This window comes from Saccopteryx bilineata, chromosome 4, assembly GCF_036850765.1.
Source record: "Saccopteryx bilineata isolate mSacBil1 chromosome 4, mSacBil1_pri_phased_curated, whole genome shotgun sequence".
NCBI lineage: Eukaryota > Metazoa > Chordata > Mammalia > Chiroptera > Emballonuridae > Saccopteryx > Saccopteryx bilineata.
This window is the reverse complement of record NC_089493.1, coordinates 29851242-29873820: the sequence shown is the minus strand read 5'-3', so window position 1 is coordinate 29873820 and position 22579 is coordinate 29851242. Positions and strand designations below refer to the sequence as shown.

The 22579-nt window shown below is 44.0% G+C and overlaps 1 protein-coding gene across 10 annotated transcripts in view; it reads left to right on the top strand.

Annotated features, from left to right (window-relative positions):
* Nucleotides 1-22579, top strand: part of SIPA1L1 (signal induced proliferation associated 1 like 1) — a 381790-nt gene that overhangs the window by 347182 nt on the left and 12029 nt on the right. For all 10 annotated transcript variants that reach the window (XM_066275018.1, XM_066275017.1, XM_066275009.1 and 7 more), the window contains 3 exons: nt 8673-8912; nt 10659-10824; nt 15588-15834. In XM_066275018.1, the coding sequence (XP_066131115.1) occupies nt 8673-8912; nt 10659-10824; nt 15588-15834 (653 nt within the window). The remainder of the gene's footprint in view (nt 1-8672; nt 8913-10658; nt 10825-15587; nt 15835-22579) is intronic.

The following is a 22579-nucleotide window of genomic DNA, read 5'->3' as shown; positions in this document are numbered from 1 at the left end:
CTCCTCTTTTTTTTCTCTGTGAGGTGTCGTGTGTATGTGTGTATCTTCTCCTTCTTTTCAAAATGCATGTTGTGGAATGACCAAACAAATCAAATGTTGGTCTGTTTTTAGGAAAGGGGAAATGCCCTATTGTTAATATCATGTAAAGCTAGTAAACCTCGTAGTCTCTGCATATGGAATCCAGAAATATCCTCGTTTTTTAGTGGTTCCTCCAGTTTGGCCATTCTCATAGTTAAACTCACTTTTGATCTAATGAGAAAAGAGCAGACATTGCTATTGTCACTCGTAACGTATCTACTGCTGTTCTCTTTTTATTCTGTGTTGTTGGCTCATTCCCTTACACAACCCCTGTAGGAAGACCTCGTTTGCCATGGGTAAAACTGCGCTGTATGGAATTAACATGAAATCTCCAGGAGAATGAAACAGCCCGGCCACACAGTTCCCTTTGGAAAATATGAAGCTGACAACTTCATTTTAGTTCTGTCATTAAAGCCACTTCAGAGGGGAAGTGTGTTGGTTCACTGCCCTCCAGGTGGTGCAGAGGCAGCAGGTTGGGCAGCTTCCAGGAGCCCCACCCACAGCTGAGCCGGAGATGGAGTCACGAAGGAAGGAGGACACGACCCGTTTAAGTGGGAGGCTTGAGGGGCTTGTGCAATAGGACTTCAACTCTAGGGACAGGGGAGTCCTTTGAGAGTTTGTTAATCCAGAGATATCTAGGGCTCTAGAAGATCTGCTGTGTCCAGGGAATCTTCATTGACATCAACACCTGCAGGTGCACTGCTCCCGTGACGTCACCTTCCTGATCTTGACCGAAGGAAGTAGGATTTTGTGGTCACAGTATGAGTAATTCAGTGGATTTAAGGAATAGTTCTCAGTTGGTGTGCACACTTCGGGGAGAGGCTGACAAAATACACAGCCCGGGTGCCTCCCCAGGTTGATTAAATTAAAACCTCTGGTGCAGAGGCCCTGAATAGGAACATGGAGCAGGGACCGAGTCCAGTGCCCTGAGGCAAAAGCCACCGTGACTTTACTGACAAAAGTACTGACTCAGCACAATAGGGAATGCAGTTCTGATGAATCAATAGGTGGGGACATTTGAACTACTTTGCTTGCCCTTTAATCTGCGCTAAAGAAGTTGCCCTTCCTGACTTCCTTGTTCTTGTCCCTGCTTCTATTCTGTGTGATCAGTAAATACCCGCAAGGATTGGGGATCAGGGCCGTCCCATGAAACCTGTATGGGGATCGTGAGGCGGTCTCCCCTTGGTCCCCTGGCGCACACCACGTGGTCTCTGAGAAGTCATTGTCTCTGTGACACTCTGGGATCAGGGCCCAAGAATGTGTGTTTTGAAAGCTTCCAGGTGACCCTCATGAAGCCATTCCCTACTGAAACCAAGAATATACCAAATTGCTCACCTTCCTGCATGAGTTATAGACATTAATGAATTATTCATTTGTTTTTACCTTCGTTCCCGAGTCTAATCCATTGTTAAGTAGGGCTCTCTTAGTTATACCTGTTAGTGATCAGAAGTGTGCTGGCATTTCTCGCCTGGGAGCTGCTGTCAGCTGTCATGTTCACAGATAAACCTGATTATTAGGGCTTGTGGTCTTATTTAAGCAGTTATCCTGTTAAGAATACACTTGCAAACAGAAGTATAACAGTCACTTTCTTGCAATAAAAATGAAGCAACATCAGTTTTAAATACAGTATGAATAAAATAGGCTATCTTCATGCATAACTCTTCCTTACATTTAAAATAGGTGGCTAATTTATATATCATTTCTGTGTGTGTGTGAGAGAGAGAGAGAGAGAGACACACACACACACACACAGAGGGACAGATAGGGAGAAAGATGAAAAGCATCAATTCTTCGTTGTGCCACTTTAGTTGTTCACTGATTATTTTCTCATATATGCCTTGACAGAGGGGCTACAGCAGAGCAAGTGACCCCTTGCTCATGCTATCAACCTCAAGGTTTCAAACCTGGGTCCTCTGTGTCCCAGTCCAATTCTCTATCCATTGTGCCATCGCCTAGTCAGGCAGTTTATCATTTCTTTGAACAGTTTCTTTCATCAAATATTCTGTACCTATTCTGGCCAGGGACTAGTCTAGGCATGGAGTATAGTAGTGAGAAAGACAACAAAAATTTCAGCCCTCATGGAGCTTACATTTAAACAGGGAGACAGACTATGAACCAGATAAAGAAGTTAAATATGTAGTGGGCTACGTTAGTGCTAAAAAGATATTCTTTGTTCAACAAATACTTTACTGGGAGTCTACTGTATTCTAGCATCGTTAGATATACAAGGGTAAATTCCTGTCTTCAAAGAGTTTATAATCTAGTACAAAAACGTAACTGCCTCTCAGAGAAGTAATGTTGGTAATTAAATCCAGACAGGAAGGAAAGTGTTCCAAAAACCATGTATACTATTATGCTGCTCTCTCCTTTGCCATTTCTGCGCCTTTTCTGTAACTTTCCCTCTTATGCAACGTGTACATTTGGCTGAAACCAGCATAGCTATTCTGTAAAACATGGAGGAATGATTTGTAAATTAAGAGAGGATGCAAATATACTTTTTATTCTCATGGCTAATAATTTCTGCTCTGACCAAACATTTAAGCTTTGAAAACCTCAGAGTTTTGAATACTGACACTATCATGTCAATATATTTGTTACTGAGAAAGATAAAACATGGGCAATTCAAATGTGCCTCTAGTACAGTGGTTTCAGAGTGAGTCAGGGATCACATCTCAGCTGGGTATGCCTTGAAGTGCAGATTCTCATGGCCCTCTAACCCACCCAGCCCCCGAATCAGAATCAGAACCTCAGGTGGGGCCCTTCCTTCCTTCCTTCCTTCCTTTCTTCCTTTCTTCCTTCCTACCTACCTACCTACCTACAGGAGTAGACAGGAAGGGAGAGAGATGAGAAACATCAATTCTTCGTTGCAATTCCTAAGTTGTTCATTGATTGCTTCCTCATATGTGCCTTGACGGAGGGGGGCAGGGGAGGCTACAGCAGAGCAAATGACCCGTTGGGTTCAGCAACCCAAGCCAGCAACTTTGGGTTCAAGCCAGTGATCTTTGAGCTCAAGCCAGTGACCATGGGGTCATGTCTATGATCCTGTGCTCAAGCTGGCAACCTCGAGGTTTTGAACCTGGGTCCTCTGTGTCCCAGTCCAATGCTCTATCCACTGTACCACCACCTGGTCAGGCCTTTCCATTTCTATTTTAACATTTCTTTAAGTTGTGAGGACCAGCGCCGGCCAGTGATGCAGTGAATAGAGCATCAGGCACTGAGCATTGAGGTCACTGGTTTGATCCCGAAGACACAGGCTCGACCCCGAGGTTACCAGTTCGAGCCCTGTCAGGGCACATATGAGAAGCAATCAGTGGGTGCGCAACAAAGTGGAACAAGGAGTTGATGCTCTCTCTCTCTCCCACTTTCCCCCCATCCTTCCTCTCTCTCAAAATAATAAATAAGTAAAATAAAGTATGAGATCCAGCTCTAGTAATTCTAACACACTTGCACTTGTGGATACTAACCAAGGCAGCTAAAGCAAGCACACAGTTTTCCCAGCTGAGAGATGTGTATGTTAGCTCCTGATTCACTGCATTTCAGCTTACTGACATCTGCTTCAGACAGTAACTGCGGTTGAGGCTTGACACATCCCCATGTCTGCGTTATAAAAGTGTGTGGGGTAGATACATCGGGTGAAAAAAGTCTGCAGAGATTAGATCTTGTTGCTAAGTAACTAACAAATAGCCACAAGCTCCTCAAGTTTTAAATTATCCCCAAGGCTGCGCTGGCTTGTACCGTTTCAGAAGCTTCTCCCGGTGTTACTTCATGTGGCTGTTCATCTGTGTGTCTGCTGTTACTCTGTGAGCCTGTCTGTCTCTGTCCCTGCTTTCTCTACTTCTGGTTCACCTCTCCCCGTTCAGTCTCTTTCTGTAACAGAAACATACTCTCATTTTGTTCTTACTGATCTAACGTACAGAACTTATGCAAGAGTTTTGCATTCTCTTTTCTTAATTTTAAAGCCAAACGGGATAATTTGTTACCAAGAGGTAAGAACTCAATGAGATTGCATTGCTTTTTTATGTTAGAGATAACTGTGAGGGGTTTTTCCTTCCCCTTGAGCTCCTTCTGCTTTATCTTTGTGGGTGTGTTTTCATTAAAGTACTACATGCACACTGAGAAAGGCCCGGATCATGAGTGTACATCACGATGAGTTTGCACAATGTGAACATACCCATGTAATCACTACCCAGATCAAGAACGGGAGCATTACCAACATCCAGACACCCTCCCTCCCCCAGTCCTCCCCAGTCCCTCCCACCTGCTGCCCAGGTAAACACAGCCCTGGATCCTAAAATCTTAGACTCATGTTCTCTGTGTTGGGGCTTTATATAAATGGAATCACACCATATGTTTTATTGTGTCTAGTGTCTTTACATCAATGTTATGCTGGTGAGATTCATCCGTGCGCGGCAGGTACCATTAGTTTATTTTCATTGCTGTAGTTTCATTGCATTGTGGGAAAACACCACAACTCATTTATCCACTCAACTGTTGAACTTTTTGAGTGTTTCCAGTTTGGGGATATTACAGATTCTTGTACATGTCCTTTGGTATACAATGTATATGACTTTCTTTGGGTGTATGTGCTAAATCATAGTACACACACACACAGTCAACTTTAGCAGAGATTGTGAGCCAGTTTGCTGAAGTGGTGGTAACAGGTAACACTCCCACCAACCAGGTATAAGAATTCTAATGAAGCCCTGGCCGGCTGGCTCAGCGGTAGAGCGTCGGCCTAGCGTGCAGAGGACCCGGGTTCGATTCCCAGCCAGGGCACACAGGAGAAGCGCCCATTTGCTTCTCCACCCCTCCGCCGCACTTTCCTCTCTGTCTCTCTCTTCCCCTCCCGCAGCCAAGGCTCCATTGGAGCAAAGATGGCCCGGGCGCTGGGGATGGCTCTGTGGCCTCTGCCTCAGGCGCTAGAGTGGCTCTGGTCGCAACATGGTGATGCCCAGGGTGGGCAGAGCATCGCCCCCTGGTGGGCAGAGCGTCGCCCCTGGTGGGCGTGCCGGTGGATCCCGGTCGGGCGCATGCGGGAGTCTGTCTGACTGTCTCTCCCTGTTTCCAGCTTCAGAAAAATGAAAAAAAAAAAAAAAAAAAGAGTTCTAATGACGATTCCCGGCCAGGGCACAAAGGAGAGACGCCCATCTGCTTCTCCACCCCTCCCCCTCTCCTTCCTCTCTGTCTCTCTCTTCCCCTCCCGCAGCGAGGCTCCATTGGAGCAAAGACAGCCGGGCGCTGGGGATGACTCTGTGGCCTCTGCCTCAGGCACTAGAATGGCTCTGGACTCAACAGAGCGACGCCCCAGATGGGCAGGCATCGCCCCCTGGTGGGCATGCCAGGTGGATCCCAGTCGGGCGCATGCGGGAGTCTGTCTGACTGCCTCCCCATTTCCAGCTTCGGAAAAATGAAAAAAAAAAAAAGAGTTCTAATGATTCACATTCTTTCTAGCACTTAATATTGTAAATCTAGTTTTGGTCATGCTGGTGGGTGTGTAGTGGTTCCTCCTTGTGGTTTTAATTTGCATTTTCTTGATAAACAATGATACTGAGCACTGGTGTTTGTTTATGTATGTATTTTTTAGATACCCTCTTTTGTGAAATTTCTTTTCATCTCTGCTCATAGTTTTCCTGGGTTGTCTTAGTTAGGAGTTGTATATTCTGGATAGGAGTCCATAGTTGGATATATATTTTACATATATTCTATTCTTTATCAATAGATGAATAGAAGTTTTTTTAATGGGGTTCAATCCCATTCTCTATGATACCATTAAAGAATTTCTGATTCTGCCTGACCAGGCAGTGGCGCAGTGGATAGAGCGTCAGACTGGGATGCCGAGGACCCGGGTTCGAGACCCCGAGGTCGCCAGCTTGAACGTGGGCTCATCTGGTTTGAGCAAAAAGCTCACCAACTTGGACCCAAGGTTGCTGGCTCGAGCAAGGGGTTGCTGAAGGCCCACGGCACATATGAAAAAGCAATCAGTGAACAACTAAGGTGTCGCAATGCACAACGAAAAACTAATGATTGATGCTTCTCATCTCTCCGTTCCTGTCTGTCTGTCCCTGTCTATCCCTCTCTCTGACTCTCTCTCTGTCTCTGTTAAAAATAAATAAATTAATTAATTTAAAAAAAAAAGAATCTCTGATTCTATCATAAAAATGTTCTTCCACGTTATAGTCCAGGATCTTTAGATTTACATTTAAATACACAATCCAGCTGGAAATTTTATTTTTAGGTCTAAGGTGGGGATTTAAGATTAATTTTCACCTACATGGGTTATCTCAGGACTATTAGGGTTTGGGTTTTTTGTTTATTTTTTTCTTTCTTTTTGTTTTGGTTTTGGGTATTTTTTCTTAGTTTTTATTTTACTTTAGAATAGCTTCTGATTTACAGAAAAGTTGCACAGGTGGTACAGAGAGGTCCCATAGACAAAGTCTGGCAGAGTAAGAGTCTGCTGTCTTTGGTCTCTGCCTGCCATGGGGAACTCAGTAGGGCTCAAGCAGTGTGAACCCAGATCCTGTGAGATCACTGGAAGTGTGGAAGTCCTGCAATTAAACTCTCGCCCCTCGTATTCTGCCTCTCTGGTTTTAAAAGTGTAAAGAGTAGCCTCCTTAAGTCCTATAGACTTTTATGATCTTTAACCAAAGTGTAAAATACATTGATGCTGAGTAGTTTGGGTTTTTTTTGTTTTGTTTTGTTTTGTATTTTTCTGAAGCTGGAAACGGGGATAGACAGACAGACTCCCGCATGCGCCCGACTGGGATCCACCCAGCACGCCCACCAGGGGGCGACGCTCTGCCCCTCCGGGGGATCGCTCTGTCGGGACCAGAGCCACTCTAGCGCCTGGGGCAGAGGCCAAGGAGCCATCCCCAGCACCCAGGCCATCTTTGCTCCTATGGAGCCTCGCTGGGGGAGGGGAAGAGAGAGACAGAGAGGAAGGAGAGGGGGATGGGTGGAGAAGCAGATGGGCGCTTCTCCTGTGTGCCCTGGCTGGGAATCGAACCTGGGACTTCTGCACGTCAGGCCGACGCTCTACCACTGAGCCAACCGGCCAGGGCTATGCTGAGTAGTTTTTTATCTTTTACTCATAGTCACATGTTGGGCATTCTTTATCTTACAACTGGAGTTCATACTTTTTTCCACCGTCACCTGCTTCACCCCTAACCCCCCCCCCTCCGGCAACCCCGATCTGCTTTCTGTTTCTAAGAGAGTTTTTTGTTTTTGTTTTGTTCTGTTTATAGATTACATGTATAAGTGAAATTATACAGTATTTTTCTTTGATTTGTTTCACTTAGCATATTTTTGTTTTCTTTGGATAAAAACCCAGAAGTGGAATTGCTGGATCATGTGATAGTTCTATTTTTTATTTTTTGAGGAACCTCCTTACTGTTTTCCACAATGGTCTCACCAATTTAAAATCCCACCAACAGTGCACAAGGGTTCCCTTTTCTCTACATCCATGCCCATACTTGTTATTTCTTCTCTTTTTGATAATAGCCCTTCTAGCAGGTAGGAGATGATACCTTTCTATGGTTTTGATTTGCATTTCCCTGATGATTAGTGATTTTGAGCATTTTCATGTACCTATTGGCCATCTGTATGTCTTTGGAAAAAAAAATGTCTATTCAGATCTTCTGCCCATTTTTTAATTGATTTGTTTTTCTTTCTGTTTGAGTTGTACGAGTTCCCTATATGTTTCTATGGGGGGGATATTTACCTCTTTTCAGACATTTTCTCTCATTTCGTAGGTTGCCTTTTTATCCTGTTGATGGTTTTCTTTGCTATAAGCAGCTTTTTAAATCAATGTAGTCCCACTTGTTTATTGCTTTGTTGCCTTTGCTTTTGGTGTCAAATCCAAAAAAATTATTGCCAAGACTGAAGTCAAGGGACTTACTCCTATGTTTTCTTCTGGGAGTTTTATAGTTTCAGATCTTATACTTGTCTTTAATCCATGTTGAGTTGATTTTCGTGTGTAGTGTAAGATAACTCATTCTGAGGAAGAGCTTTTTAGAGAGTCAATATTACTGCCAGATGCCATGGGTAAAGGGGACCTCAGTGTCCCCCTTGGATGTGAATGTGTGGATGGGACGCTGTGTCCCCCTGTGACCTTGGACGTGAGTGTGTGGATGGAACGCTGGATGCCTCACCCTGTCTCCTCTCCTGTTCTTGGCTTGGACCTGGGCAGTGTCCCCATGGCCCCTAATTCTGAGGAAGGCAAGACAGACAGCCACTGAGACCGCTGGACCTTTTACTGAGGTTTCCCATCACTTGCCCCCTGTAGACGTCACTCTGACAAAGTAAGTGCTGCCAGTATGTGTCACAGTGGCCCTGACAGCCTCAACTAGTTTTACTTTTTAATGTAAAGTGCAGACTGAGCCCCTTGACCATCTTTCACTTTGACAGCAGGCATTTAAATTATAGTAAGAAAGCAAGGAAGGCTGCCAGCCATCCCCATTAGTATTTTAATTACTATTCATTGTTCTTTAACCCGGCCATAACCCCTACTCTGGGTGACACGTTTGTAAGTGACGTGATGACCCTGGACGCTGACATGCAGTCATGGGTCATTCTGTCTGTATCCTGCTTCTCCTCAGTACCATGAGCTCCCGGCACTCTGCCAGCCCCGTCGTCTTCACCAGTGCCAGAAGTTCACCTAAAGAAGAGCTGCATCCTGCCACCTCCTCTCAGCTTGCCCCTTCCTTCTCCTCGTCATCCTCCTCCTCCTCCGGTCCAAGGACTTTCTACCCTCGCCAGGGTGCTACTAGCAAGTACCTGATCGGGTGGAAAAAACCTGAAGGAACCATCAACTCCGTGGGATTTATGGACACGAGAAAGTAAGCATTCTTTTGCTTCTCTCAGTTGGTGGTTTGCTTTTTTTTTTTTTTTTTTTTCTTCCATTTTTCTGAAGCTGGAAACAGGGAGAGACAGTCAGACAGACTCCTGCATGCGCCCGACCGGGATCCACCCGGCACGCCCACCATGGGGCGACGTTCTGCCCACCAGGGGGCGATGCTCTGCCCATCCTGGGCATCGCCATGTTGCGACCAGAGCCACTCTAGTGCCTGAGGCAGAGGCCACAGAGCCATCCCCAGCACCCGGGCCATCTTTGCTCCAATGGAGCCTTGGCTGCGGGAGGGGAAGAGAGAGACAGAGAGGAAAGCGCGGCGGAGGGGTGGAGAAGCAAATGGGCGCTTCTCCTGTGTGCCCTGGCCGGGAATCGAACCCGGGTCCTCCGCACGCTAGGCCGACACTCTACCGCTGAGCCAACCGGCCAGGGCTGTGGTTTGCTTTTAACATGGCAGAGGACAGAAAAGTTTGGGGCAACTTTCTACAACTGAGGTGGCCAGGCTGGGAGGTCAGGAAGAACTGGTTTGGTAGGGGCGTGATGATTATTTTTTCTAAGTGTAACTTGTCTTAAGTTATTTCTCCACTTCATTCCTTAAATAAGATGTATTGCAATATATTCAGATTTGAGAATCTTAGATTTCTGGGAAATAATACACTTGTTCCCCCTTATCCAGAGGGGTTACGTTCCATAATCCCCAGTGGATGCCTGAAACGGCGGATAATAACTGGGCAGTGTCCCCACGACCCCTAGTTCTGAGGAAGGCAAGACAGACAGCCATTGAGACAGCTGGACCTTTTACTGCAGATTTTTTTTCCTATACATACATACCTTTGGTAGTTTGATTTTTAAATTAGGTACAGTAAGAGATTAACAATAACCTATAATAAAATAGAACGATTATAACAATATAGTGTAATCAGTTCTGTGAATGTGGTAACTGATCTGATAACCAGGACAGCTACTAAGTGGCTAGTGAGTGGGTAGTATATACACGTGTGGATGTGCTGGGCAAAGGGATGATTCACGTCCTGGGCAGGAAGGTACCAGGTTTCAGTCACGCTACTCAGAATGGCACACACTTTAAAATGTAAGAATTGTTTATTTCTGCATTCTTACATTTAATACTTTTGGATTACGGTTGACTATGGGTAAATGTAACTTATAGAAAGCAGAACCTTGGATTAGGGGGGACTGTGGTATGTCTGAAGAAGGAACTTCAGAATAATCAGCCCTCTGGTGCAGAAAGAAAGCACCCATGTCCCTTTAATGATATTAATCACAGCCTTCCTATTTAATTCTTTACTGGGCCAGGCGGCACCAGAGTGAGTATTAGAAAGTAAGTGACTGTGTATATAAAGGACTGAATAGAAAGGACTTTTTACAAAGTAGTACAGAAAGAAAAGAAAAGAATAGATGATTCATTCAATTATTTTGTTTTTGTCTGTACAAAGATTGCATTTGGGATTCATACCCTGTGGTCTTTTATTAGCAGAGCTAATTGTTTCCTGTGAAAGAGTGATTTTTTTCCATCAGACATTTTATTTTGTGCTTCAAATTCATTTTGTTTCTTTAACAAGAATTTATCTGAGTATCTCCTAATGTAATTGAAACAGAAGTAATTCCCGTTTCTCTCCTGTAACATTTCTCTACTTCTTATGTCCTTCAGAGCCCATGGTGCCCTTCAGTCAACCTTACTGACTTAGTGCCCACCCTCTCTCTCCTTTTATTCCAGGCGTCATCAGAGTGATGGTAATGAGATAGCCCACACCAGGCTGCGGGCCTCAACCAGGGACCTCCGAGCATCTCCTAAGCCAGCCGCCAAGTCCACCATTGAGGAGGATCTCAAGAAACTCATTGACCTTGAAAGCCCAACTCCAGAGTCCCAGAAGAACTTTAAGGTACAGGACAGAGCTTGGGGTAAATAGTTAGAGGGGGGTCAGATGAGACGGAGCTGCTCACCGCAGTCACACCCTCCAGGAAGTGGGGTTCGCGGCACCTCACTGGAACCCACTTCCCACCATCACCCAACATTTGCTGCGATAATTGGTTCACAGCGTTGTCCGGGTGTTCTGTGCCTGCAGCCACATCTCTTTAGTCTGGGTTTATATTCACCTGCCCCTCCCTTCCCCATGGCTCTTTCTTCTTCCAGCATACCCTACTCACAGTGCACATGTGACCCTCTTTCTTGAACATTATAACTCCAATGCCATTGCTCCTCAGAGCTCTGCAGGGTGTCTGTGGGCCCCTTGTCAGACAGAAATCTCTCCGTGAGGGCCTTTGTGCCTGCTGTCAGAGGGTTCCCCTTCTCACACAGTAGCCCCTGCCTCGTGCGCCCACAGTGCTCCGTGCCTGACCTGGCCGGGCGGACATCCAGGCCACACCATGTGTGCTCCTCGGCCCCACAAACTAAGTCTGCACACCAACCTTCAGAACTTTCCAGGCTCTTAAGCCTTCTCTCCGTCATGTCTCAGCAGTCCAGACTGCAACTGCCTCCTCTAGAACCTGGCCTCCCTCCCCGCCAGGTCCCGAGCACCTGCTCTGAGACTAGGTCTGTGTGTCAGTGGCCACAGCTTTGCATTGCCACGTGGAAGGGCGGTTCCGCTCACTTCAGCATGGAGGAGCCCTGCAGCCTACCTCAGGCTCTTCGCCCTTGTCCTCTGAGGTGTGCAGTCTCACACTCCAGGACCCGGAGCAGGTGTGTGTTGAGTGGGAGTGTAAGGCACTTCTGTCTGCAGTCGTATCAGGTGGTCCCAGGAGACAGGTGTCCACCCCCAGGAAGGTCATGGCAATAAACTTTGATGTGTTCTGTTCACTAGTTTTGTAGTTAAATGATTTACAGTCTGTTTGAAGTGACTAGCAAGCTTAATTTAGTAATATTGAGAACCGACTGAAAATGGAAGCTAGACTGTTAACTACTCACCACCCTCCAATTGTGATCAGAATGCAAGGACGTGTGCCCTCTGGGGGAGCCGTGTGGTCCTGTCCCATTCCGGCTTTCTCAGCACCATTCTGCATGCGCACACGTGAGCATTTTCCTCCAGGTGGGTCAGGTGTACCTCCTATACCTCCTAAACTTAAAATCAACACTCGCAGAACTGAAATGTTCTCCAACAACCATTCTGTAGTTTTGTGAAAGAAATGATTTATTAACACAAACATTTAAGATCATAAATCATTTTAAAGACTTGGTGTTCTTGATTTCTGTAATTTCTGTTCTATAAGCCAGTGCTTAGCAGTTCTGACTCATCACCCAGGGTACGAATGGTTTCCTTAGCAACCTCGCAAAAGATAGTACTTGAAATTTCCTTCTTTATCCATCAAAACCCAGAGAGGTGTATTACAGTGTTTCAGGACCAGCTTAAAAATAAAAATTATTCCACAGTTTTCCTTTGATTTAGAGGAAAATAAAACTTGCCGTGATAAGAATCTTTTCTCCAATCCTTGGTTCAACATTTTTGGAAAGGGGCAAGCCTAACACTTTTGTTCTCGTGCAATGGAAATAGTTGAAAGCAAATGTCTGCTTCGCCATGATTTTAGGTCTCATCTTTATTTCCAAAATGAATTACTTTAACATTCTTCTTTGAAACAGGGGTGCACATTCTTTGTGTGGTTATATTACTGTCGGACCCTCTGCAAAGAGAATGCTTCTGCTGGTGAAACTTACTGAGGAAAGACTGCAAGCAGGAGCTGGAAACGGCCTGTTTTCTCTCCAGTTTTAGCCTCTTTGGTTTGGTTTCAGATGAGTTCGGCCCCATGGCTCCGTGTGTCTTCTGAGATTTATTGTGGCAACTGTGACTTTGCCATGTCCGTAAGGCCAGCATGTCCTTGAAAAGTCTTCCAGGTCACACCTGGCTCACGGCTCCTAGCCACTGCCTCGGGCTCGGGTACCAGCTTCAGGCTGTGAGACTTGGAACCCACTCATACCACGTTGGCTTTACTGGCCAGCAAGCGCTACCTATGAGAAACCATCAAATGACAGGGTCGCGCCCAGGCCCACTTGCCAGCAAAGTGCGAGGCCGACATCTGGCAGTGTCGTGCTGGGCAGGTGGGCTCAGAGGAGGTGGCTGCAGGCCACATGCAGAGGCCGCAGAGCGCTGGCTTTCAGGAAAATGGCAGAGCTGTAACCTCCATGGCAGGCAGAGATGGGATGCCCTTATTTTCCATGAGGGATCCATAGAGTGGCAAGTGAACAGACAGTTGTGCAAGCCAGGAGTTCTGTTTTCCTGCCCACACTCTCAGGTGTAGACCAAAGGGAGAGGCTCCTGCAGCCCAGTGTTCAGGAAGGTCTGATAGCTGTTCATTGCAAGTGCGGTGACAGCCGGGAGGGCTGGGAAAGTGAGAGAAGGGGAGACTGACCTGGGTCAAGGGGCCGCCTCTCTGGGCCTTGTTCCTTGGCTTTGAAAAAGACGACCAGAGTAGATCATTGGTGCCCAATCGACTTTAAAGCTCAAAAACCCTTTTTCTGAATAAAGTTATACCTGGAAGCCCAATATGCAGAAGTGAGAAAGCAGTGTTTCTGTGGTGGGAGGGGTGGATGTCATGGGCCTCCCCCCCTGCGCAGCGATGCCATGATGAACCCTTAGGGCTCCGTGCAGTACAGTGTGAAACCCCCTGGCCTGATGGTCTCTCGGATCCCTTCCCTGTCGACCACCAGCTCTGTGTGGTTCTCTCCCAGCGTCTGGCAGCCCTGGACGGGAACATTTTGCCACCTCTGGTCTGACCTGCACGTGAAGGGAGAGGGCGCTTACAGGAACCGGAGGAGTGTGCACACCTTTAAGACTGGAACTGAGGAGGGCTGGGGTGAGGACCCCTGCTGCGAGCCAGGACAGGACTAGGTGCTGCTCCTTTTCAGTGGGCAGCGAGCGTCGAGGCAGATGGCTTCCTTCCACCTCCTACTCTGCCTCCCTCCCTTTTCTGCAGGGTTTTATAACGTTTAGTAACGCACACTGCTCAGAGGGCCTCTTGAAGGCAGCTGTTTACTGAGATGAAGTAGATTAATATTTCCCAAAGAGGCTGAAGCCAGAATTGGTGGAAAATTCCTCTCCTATAAAAACACCAGGGTGGGAATCCTCACTGCAGAAGGAAATCCCTCTGCAGAGCCCAGAGGTGCTGTGAAAGGTGGACAGCAGGGTGTGACTAGAGAGTCAGACCTGACTTGGTAGGCAGACGCCCGTGTGATGGTCCTGGGCCTGGCAGATGGAAGGCAGGGGCCTGGTTTGTTGTTCTTAATTACAATTGGCAAGGCACTTAATCTCTCTAATGCCCACTCTTCTGTAGAGTAAGAAGAGAAGCCATTATTTCCATACGACATTCCCTCCACTTAAAGACTCAGAAAGCATTTATCATAGCTTAGTTTTCTAGGCAAGCACCTGTGTACCTTGGGTTTTAGCTCATCATGAATTTTTTAAAGTGAGCACAATTTTACACAGTTGGCTACACCTGAGCCTCATTCACAATGCCTTTGATGAATACTTTTTTTTTTTAATATTTATGCAGCAACTGTGCACACCACATTGTGGGTAATGTTGGCTTGATTAACCCGCAGCACTCTGAAGGGAGCCATTGCTGTGTGATTTGTCTCTCTGCCCCTCCGGTGTCATGGAAAGTCTTACAGGGGGCTTTTGCCAGCAGTGACTCAGCCCTCCTACACACATCTTCACCTTCCTCGCACTGTTCTTCCTGCCAAGGTGAACGGGAGTCTAGGAGGAACTGAATAAATATAGCTTTATTGTTAATGAACCAAATATGCTGTTGGCTTTCCAGGATGCTGGCTATTTAAATATTGTTAAAGTGTCTGTTGTTATTTCTCAGTGAATGGGATTCTCAGGAGGTTGCTCTTGGCAGAAAAATCTCAAGTAAAATCAAATCTGGTCACAAAGGCAGAAGACATCAATAAGAGATACAGCTATCTGGAACTCGTGTCATTTTTCTATAACCGTATAAATATTTGTCATTTATAAGGATGGTTTCCCTGATTTCATTTCATGAATAGAAATCTGTCTCAAAAAATAAATTATTGCCAAAGCTCATTAAATATAATTATAGTAATGTTTATCAAGAGGCACCTATTATTTGAGTTAATACATTGTGATGATCAAATGTTCTTGTTGCCCAGCAAACACGTTGTCATTTGACAGGCATCTGAGGAATCCTTCCTGGCTCCATCGGTGGCTCTGCCCCAGGGGCTAAGACATTGTTTCGTAGTGTCACTGACATATGCATCAGGATCTAGACTAGTGTTTCTTTAACCTCCTACTAATCCGGAGGTGCTATGTGTGCTTCCATTTCACAGACAAGGAATTGGTCTCAAAGAAATTAAGATGATTTGGTTAATGACACAGGATTCAAAAACAGACCACATTTGTCTGAGCCTCGAGCTGTTCTTAACCATGACACAGTACTGATGAAAGATAATACTTAATATACAGATGAAAGATACACAGAGCACTGATAGGCAGTGTGCTGGGCTGTGAGGATATGATGACCAGGAACTCTCATCTTGGCTCTAAGGATGTGGACAGAGGTGTTGGGCACGAGGATTTGACAGAGTGTGTCCACGAGCAATGATTTTGTGGACCCACTCACTCCCCCCAGCCCGCGTCTGGATGTGTGACCCAGACAACTGACCCCCCATTCCCATTGTCCTGGCCCTGTTTTTCAGTTCCACGCGCTCTCCTCGCCTCAGTCTCCTTTCCCTACCACGCCCACCTCGAGGCGGGCCTTGCACAGGACGCTGTCTGATGAGAGCATTTACAGCAGCCAGAGGGAGCACTTCTTCACCTCCAGGGCTTCGCTCCTAGACCAGGCCCTGCCCAACGACGTCCTCTTCAGTAGCACGTACCCTTCTCTCCCCAAGTCTCTCCCACTGCGGAGGCCTTCCTACACCTTGGGCATGAAGTCGTTGCATGGTAAGTCTGTTTTTAACTACATCTGTATAGCCCTGCTCATGATGGCCAGTGTCCCCACAAACAGCAGTCACTCAGTTTGCTCAGAGAATGACAGCACGCTCAGGGTATCTCCGGTCACCGACACCTCCCTCCTTTCGCCTCCACCGGTAACCCAGACCACAGGGCCCAGCATGCAGCCTCTCCAGACCGGAAGAGCCACTTGGGATGATTGCTTTTGTTTTTAATTAAGGTATAGGTGACATATAACATTATTAATTTCAGGTGTTCAACGTAATGGTTCCATATTTGTTTATACTGTATTGCAAATTGATCACCACAGTGAATCTAGTTACCGTCTCACCACGCATAGTTACAAAGTTTTTAATTTTTTGTGATGAGAACTTTGAAAATTTACTCTCCTAGCAACTTTTTTTTTAAATTTTATTTATTCATTTTTAGAGAGGAGAGAGAGAGGGAGAAAAAGAGACAGAGAGGGAAAGAGAGGAGAGAGAGACAGAGAAAGAGGAGGGGGGAGGAACTGGAAGCATCAACTCCCATATGTGCCTTGACCAGGCAAGCCCAGGGTTTCGAACTGGCGACCTCAGCATTTCCAGGTCGACGCTTTATCCACTGCGCCACCACAGGTCAGGCTCTCCTAGCAACTTTTTAACTATGCTGTACAGTATAGGGTGGGGCAAAAGTTGGCTTACAGTTGTATGGAAAATAATACAGCACCGTATTTCCCCATGTATAAGACACACCATTTTCCCCCAAAATTTGGGGTCTAAAAACTGGGTGTGTCTTATACAGTAGTTGTAGATCCAGTACTTGCATTTCCCGCTTTTTTGTGCTTGTTTTTGCTCTCATTGTTGAAGACAGTGATTTGTCTCATCAGACACAGATGAGGACAAGGTAATGGATGGGAGTTTTGACAGTGGTGAAGAGCTGTATGAAATTTATGATGAATAAAACTTGAGTTCAATAACTTTATATAATACATTTTTTTTTTTCAAATTAAGGTGCGTCTTATACATGGGGGCATGTTATACATGGGAAAATACGGTAATTACTAAATAATAATACAAGAACCAACCCTGCATTTCGCGTACTCACACTGTTAACCTATTTTTGAACCACCCTGTATTATTTTTTTTTAAGATTTTATTTATTGATATTAGAGAGTGACGGTGGGGCACTGAGAAGCATCAACTCATAGTTGATTGTTCCTCGTATGTGCCTTGACTGGGCAAGCCCAGTTTCAAACTGGCCATCTTAGTGTTTCATGTTGACGCTGTGTCCTCTGCGCCCGCACAGGTCAGGCCTCTCACCCTGTATTATTAACTAGTATCACCATGCTGTACTGTACATCCTCATCACTTGTCTTTCTCTGTCAGACTGTTCAGTTAGCACAATGCCTCAAGATCCAGCATGTGTTTGCTAATAGCAAGATTTCTTCTTTCTTTTATGACTAAATAATATTTCTCTCTGTGTGTGTGTGTATGTGTGTGTGTGTGTGTGCATACCACATTTTCTTTATCCATTCATTCATCGATGGAAACTTAAGTTTGTTTCCATGTCTTGGCTGTTTCAAATAATGCTGCAATGAACATGGGGATGCTTCTCTCTTTTCAAGTTAGTGTTTTCATTTTCTTTGGATAAATACCCAGAAGTGGCAGTGCTAGATCATATGGTAGTTTTATCTTGAGGAACCTCTGTACTGTTTTCCATACTGGCTGGACCAATTTACATTCTTGACAACAGTGCACAAGGACTTCCTTTTCTCCACGTACTTGCCGGCACGTATACTTGGCTTTTGGATAACAGCCATTCTAACGGGTGTGAGGTGATATCTCATTGTGGTTTTGATTTGCCTTTTCCTAATGATTAGAGATACTCTGCACCTTTTTATGTACCTCTTGGCCATCTGAATGTCTGGGGGAAAGTCTCTAGAGATCCCCTGCTCATTTTGTCATCAAATTGTTTTTTGCTATTGAGTTGTGAGTTCTATATATATTTTGGATATTAACCCCTTATTGGATATATTATTTGAAAATATTTTTCTCTTTCTGATAGTTTATTAGTTTATAGAAACACAACAAATTCTGTGTATTGACTTTTGCTGGAGTCTTGAGGGTTTTCTGATAGAATGTGTTATTTGCAAATAGTGAGTTTTAGGTTTTCCTTTCCTATTTTAATGATGCCTTTTATTTCTTTCCCTTTTCTAAGTGTTGTGGCTGTGATTTCCAATACTATGTTGAGTAAAAGTAGTGAAAGTGGGTATCCTTGTTTTGTTTCTAACCTCAGAGGAAAGGCTTTCATCTTTTCACCACTCAGTATGATATTAGCTCTGGGCTGGTATATGGCCTTTATTATATTGAGGTACGTCCCCTCTATACCCACTATGTCGAGAGTTTTTATCATAAATGATGAATTTTGTCAAATGCTTTTTCTGCATCTATTGTTATGATCTTATTTTGTACTTTATTAACATAGTATTATTACATTGATTTGTACATGTTGAACCATCCTTCATCCCTGTAATGAATTCCACTTTATCATGGTATATGATCCTTTTAATGTCTTGTTGAATTAAGCCTGCTAATATTATGTTGGGGATTTTTGCATCTATGTTCATCAAGGATATTGGCCTGTAATTTTCTTTTCATGTGGCATCCATGTCTAGTTTTGGGTCAGAGCCTCATAAAATGAGTTTGGAACTGTTCCTTTCACTTCTATTTCTTTTGAAAGAGTATGTGAAATTTTTAATTTTTTCTTTCAATGTTTGGTAGATTTCACCTGTAAAGCCCTCTGGTCATGGACTTTTGTTTATTGGGAGGTTTGTGATTACTGATTCAATCTCATTACTAGTAATATGTCCAGATTTTTTATTTATGATTCAGTCTTGGTAGGTTATACGTTTCTAGATATTTATCCATTTCCTCAAGATTGTCCAGTTTGTTGGTGTATAATCATTCATAATAGTCTCAGAGGTTTCTGTGGTATAAGTTGTAATGTTTCCTCTTTCAGTTCTGATCTTGAGTCTGGTCTCTTTTTTCTTGGTGAGCCTAGCTAGCTAATGGTTTGTCTCTTTTTTTCTTATATTTTCAAACAGTCAGTTCTTAGTTTTATTGATTTTTTTAAAATCTCTGTTTTATTTATTTTCTTCCTTCTAATTTAGGGCCTCATTTGTTCTTTCTCTAGAGCAGTGGTAGTCAACCTGGTCCCTACCGCCCACTAGTGGGCGTTCCAGATTTCATGGTGGGGGGTAGTGGAGCAACCAAAGTATAAATAAAAGGATAGATTTAACTATAGTAAGTTGTTTATAAAGATTTATTCTGCCAAACTTAGTGAAAATCCGACATAAAGTACTTGGTAAGTAATTATTATTATATGCTTTAACTTGCTGTAACTCTGTTTTATAAATTTTATAAAGTAAAGTTACTTCCCTACTTTATAAATCACCATTACTGTGGAACCAGTGGGCAGTTAGAAAATTTTACTACTAACAGAGATACAAAAGTGGGCGGTAGGTATGAAAAGGGTGACTACCCCTGCTCTAGGTACTTGAGGTGTAAAATTAGGTTGTTTTAGATTGTTCTTATAACTTGATGTAAGGCATTTATTACTTTGAATTTCCCTCTTAGCACAGCTTTGGCTGCATTCCATTAGTTTTGGTATGTTGTATTTACATTTTCATTTGTCTCATGGCATTTTTTATTTCCATTTTGATTCTTCTTTGACCTGTTGGTTATTCAGTAGCATGTTGTTTAAAGTATACATATTTGTGAATTTTCATTTTCTTCTTGTAATTTCAAGTTTTATAACATGTGATGGGGAAAGATACTTGATATGATTTCAGTCTTTTTAAGTTCATTAAGACTTGTTTTGTAGCCTAATATGATCTATCTTGGATAGCGCTCTATGTACACTTGAGAAGATTGTGTATTCTGTCACCTTTGGATGAAATATTTTTAATATATTTGTTAATCCATCTGGTCTAAATGTGGCATTTAAGGACAATGTCTTCATATTGATATTCTGCCTGGCTGACATTAATGTAAGTGGGGTATTAAAGTCCCTTCTGTCATTGTATTGCTATTTCTCCTTTTAGGCCTCTTACTATTTGCTTTATATACATATTAGATTATCCTTTGTTACTGTGTAAATATTTACAAATGTTATAACTTCTTGTTGGGTTGACCCCTTTATCATTCTGTAATGCCCTCCTTTTTCTTTTCATCTGTTATCAGTATAGCTACTCCAGCTTTCTTTTAGTTTCTGTTTGCCTGGGATATCTTTTTCCATCACTTCACTTTTAGTCTGTGTATGCCTTTACATTGGAGATGAGTCTTTTATAAAAGCAGCAGATAGATGGATCTGTTTTTTCACTTATTCAGCTATTCTATGTCTTTTGATGGAGCATTTAGTGTATTTACATTTAAAATAATTATTAAAAGTTATATACTTATTGCCATTTTGTTAATTGTTTTCTGTCTTTTTGTAATTCCTGTGTTTTTTCTTTCTTGCTTTCTTCCTCTGGTTTGATGACTTTATGTACTGGTATGGTTAGATTCCTTTCTCTTTATCTTTTCTGTATCTCCTGTAGGTTTTCTTTCTTTTTTCTTTTCTTTTTTTTTATATATATTTTCCTGAAGCTGGAAACGGGGATAGACAGACAGACTCCGCATGCGCCCGACCGGCATGCCCACCAGGGGGCGATGCTCCGCCCACCAGGGGGTGATGCTCTGCCCCTCTGGGGCGTCGCTCTGTCACGACCAGAGCCACTCTAGCGCCTGGGGTAGAGGCCAAGGAGCCATCCCCAGCGCCCGGGCCATCTCTGCTCCAATGGAGCCTCGCTGCGGGGAGGGGAAGAGAGAGAGAGGAAGGAGAGGGGGAGGGGTGGAGAAGCAGATGGGCGCCTCTCCTGTGTGCCCCGGCCTGAAATCGAACCTGGGACTCCTGCATGCCAGGCCGATGCTCTACCACCGAGCCAACCGGCCAGGGCCTTCCTGTAGGTTTTCTTGCATTGTGGTTGATATAAAACGTACACAAAACAACTTATTTTTTAAGTGTATTTTTAGTTGATAACAACTTAAGTTTACATGCATTCTAAAGCTCTATACTTTACTCTCTCCCCTGATATTTTGTTTTTGGTGTCAGAATTTATCTTTTCTTCTTATGTATCTCTTACCTAATTCTTACAGTTATTTTTACTACTTTTGTCTTTCAACCTTCATCTTAATTTTATAAATGGTTGATCTACTACCTTTTCCACTGAGAGTTATATTTTCATGTTTTCTTGTTATTAATCAGCACCCATTCTTTTTAGTATAACGATATCTCTTAGATAGTTCTTGTAAGGCCAGTCTAGTTGTATTGAACTCCTTTAGCTTTGTTTGTCTGGAAAACTTTTTCTTTCCAATTCTGAGTAACAGTTAAAGTCGTATAGTCTTGGTTGGAAGTTTCTTTGTTAAGGAGTTTGAATATATTATGCCACTGCTTTCTGGCCTGCAGAGTTTCTGCTGGAAAATGAGGTCATTGCTTATGTGCACCCCTCTGTACCTAATAAATTGTTTTTCTCTTACTGCTTTTAAATTCTTAAACTTTTGTTATTTTAATTATAATGTGGTGTGGGTCCATTTGGGATGGCCAAAAGACAGACTCTCATGTATGCCCTGACTGGAATCCACCTGGTAAGCCCCCTACAGGGCAATGTTCTGCCCATCTGGGGCCACTGCTTCGTTGCTCGGCAACTGAGCTATTTTAGCACCTGAGGCGAGACCATGGAGCCATCCTCAGTGCTCTGGGCCAACTTGCTCCAACTGAGCCATGGCTGTGGGAAGAGGAGAGAGAGCGGGAAGGGGGGAGTAATGGAGAAGCAGATGGTTGCCTCTCCTGTGTGCCCTGACCAGGAATCGAACCCGGGACTTCCATACGCCACGCCAATGCTCTACCACTGAGCCAACTGACCAGGGCCATCATTATTTCTTCAAATAAGTTTTTTCCCTCTTTTTCTTTTCTCCTTTTAAGGCTCTTATCATGTCAGTGTTGGTCCACTTGATGTTGTATTTTAAGTCCCTTAAGCTGTCTTTACATTTTTTTTAATTCTGTTTCTTTTTGCTGCTCTGGTTGAGTTCTATTGCCCTGTCTTTGGGTTCACTAGTCCTCTTCCTCTAGCCTGCTGTTGAACCCCCTCCATTGTGTTTTTCAATTCGGTTATTTTATTCTTTGGCTCTGTGACTTGTGTTTGGTATTTTCTTCTGTTTTCTATCTCTTTGTTCATCCATTCTTCAAGTTCAGTGAGCTTTATGACCATTACATCTAACTCTTTTCAGGTTATATCTTATCTCCATTTTGTTAACCTTTTTTGAGGTTTCATCTTGTGTTTTTGTTTGGAACTTATTTTTCTATGTATCTTCCTTAATGCTCTGTGTTGGTTTCTGCACACTAGATGAAACAGCCACTTCTCTAAAGTCTTTTTTATTTTAGTTTATTTTATTGGGGTGATGCTAGTTAACATAAGTACACAGGTAAACCATTTTGTGTGTTCACCCACCCAAATCAAGTCTTCGTTCATCGCCATTTATCCTCCCTCCTCCAAGTCTTAAAGGAGTGCCTCGTGAGGGATGAACCTTATCGTTCCTCCCCACCCTGGCTCTTTTCTGTCATGCCTTCGTCATGTCTAAGCAGCCAGCTTGCTCTTTAGGGACTCCCTGTGGTTGAGGGTGTGCCGAGGCCTGTCAGTGTTCCAGAGGGGAGGACCCAG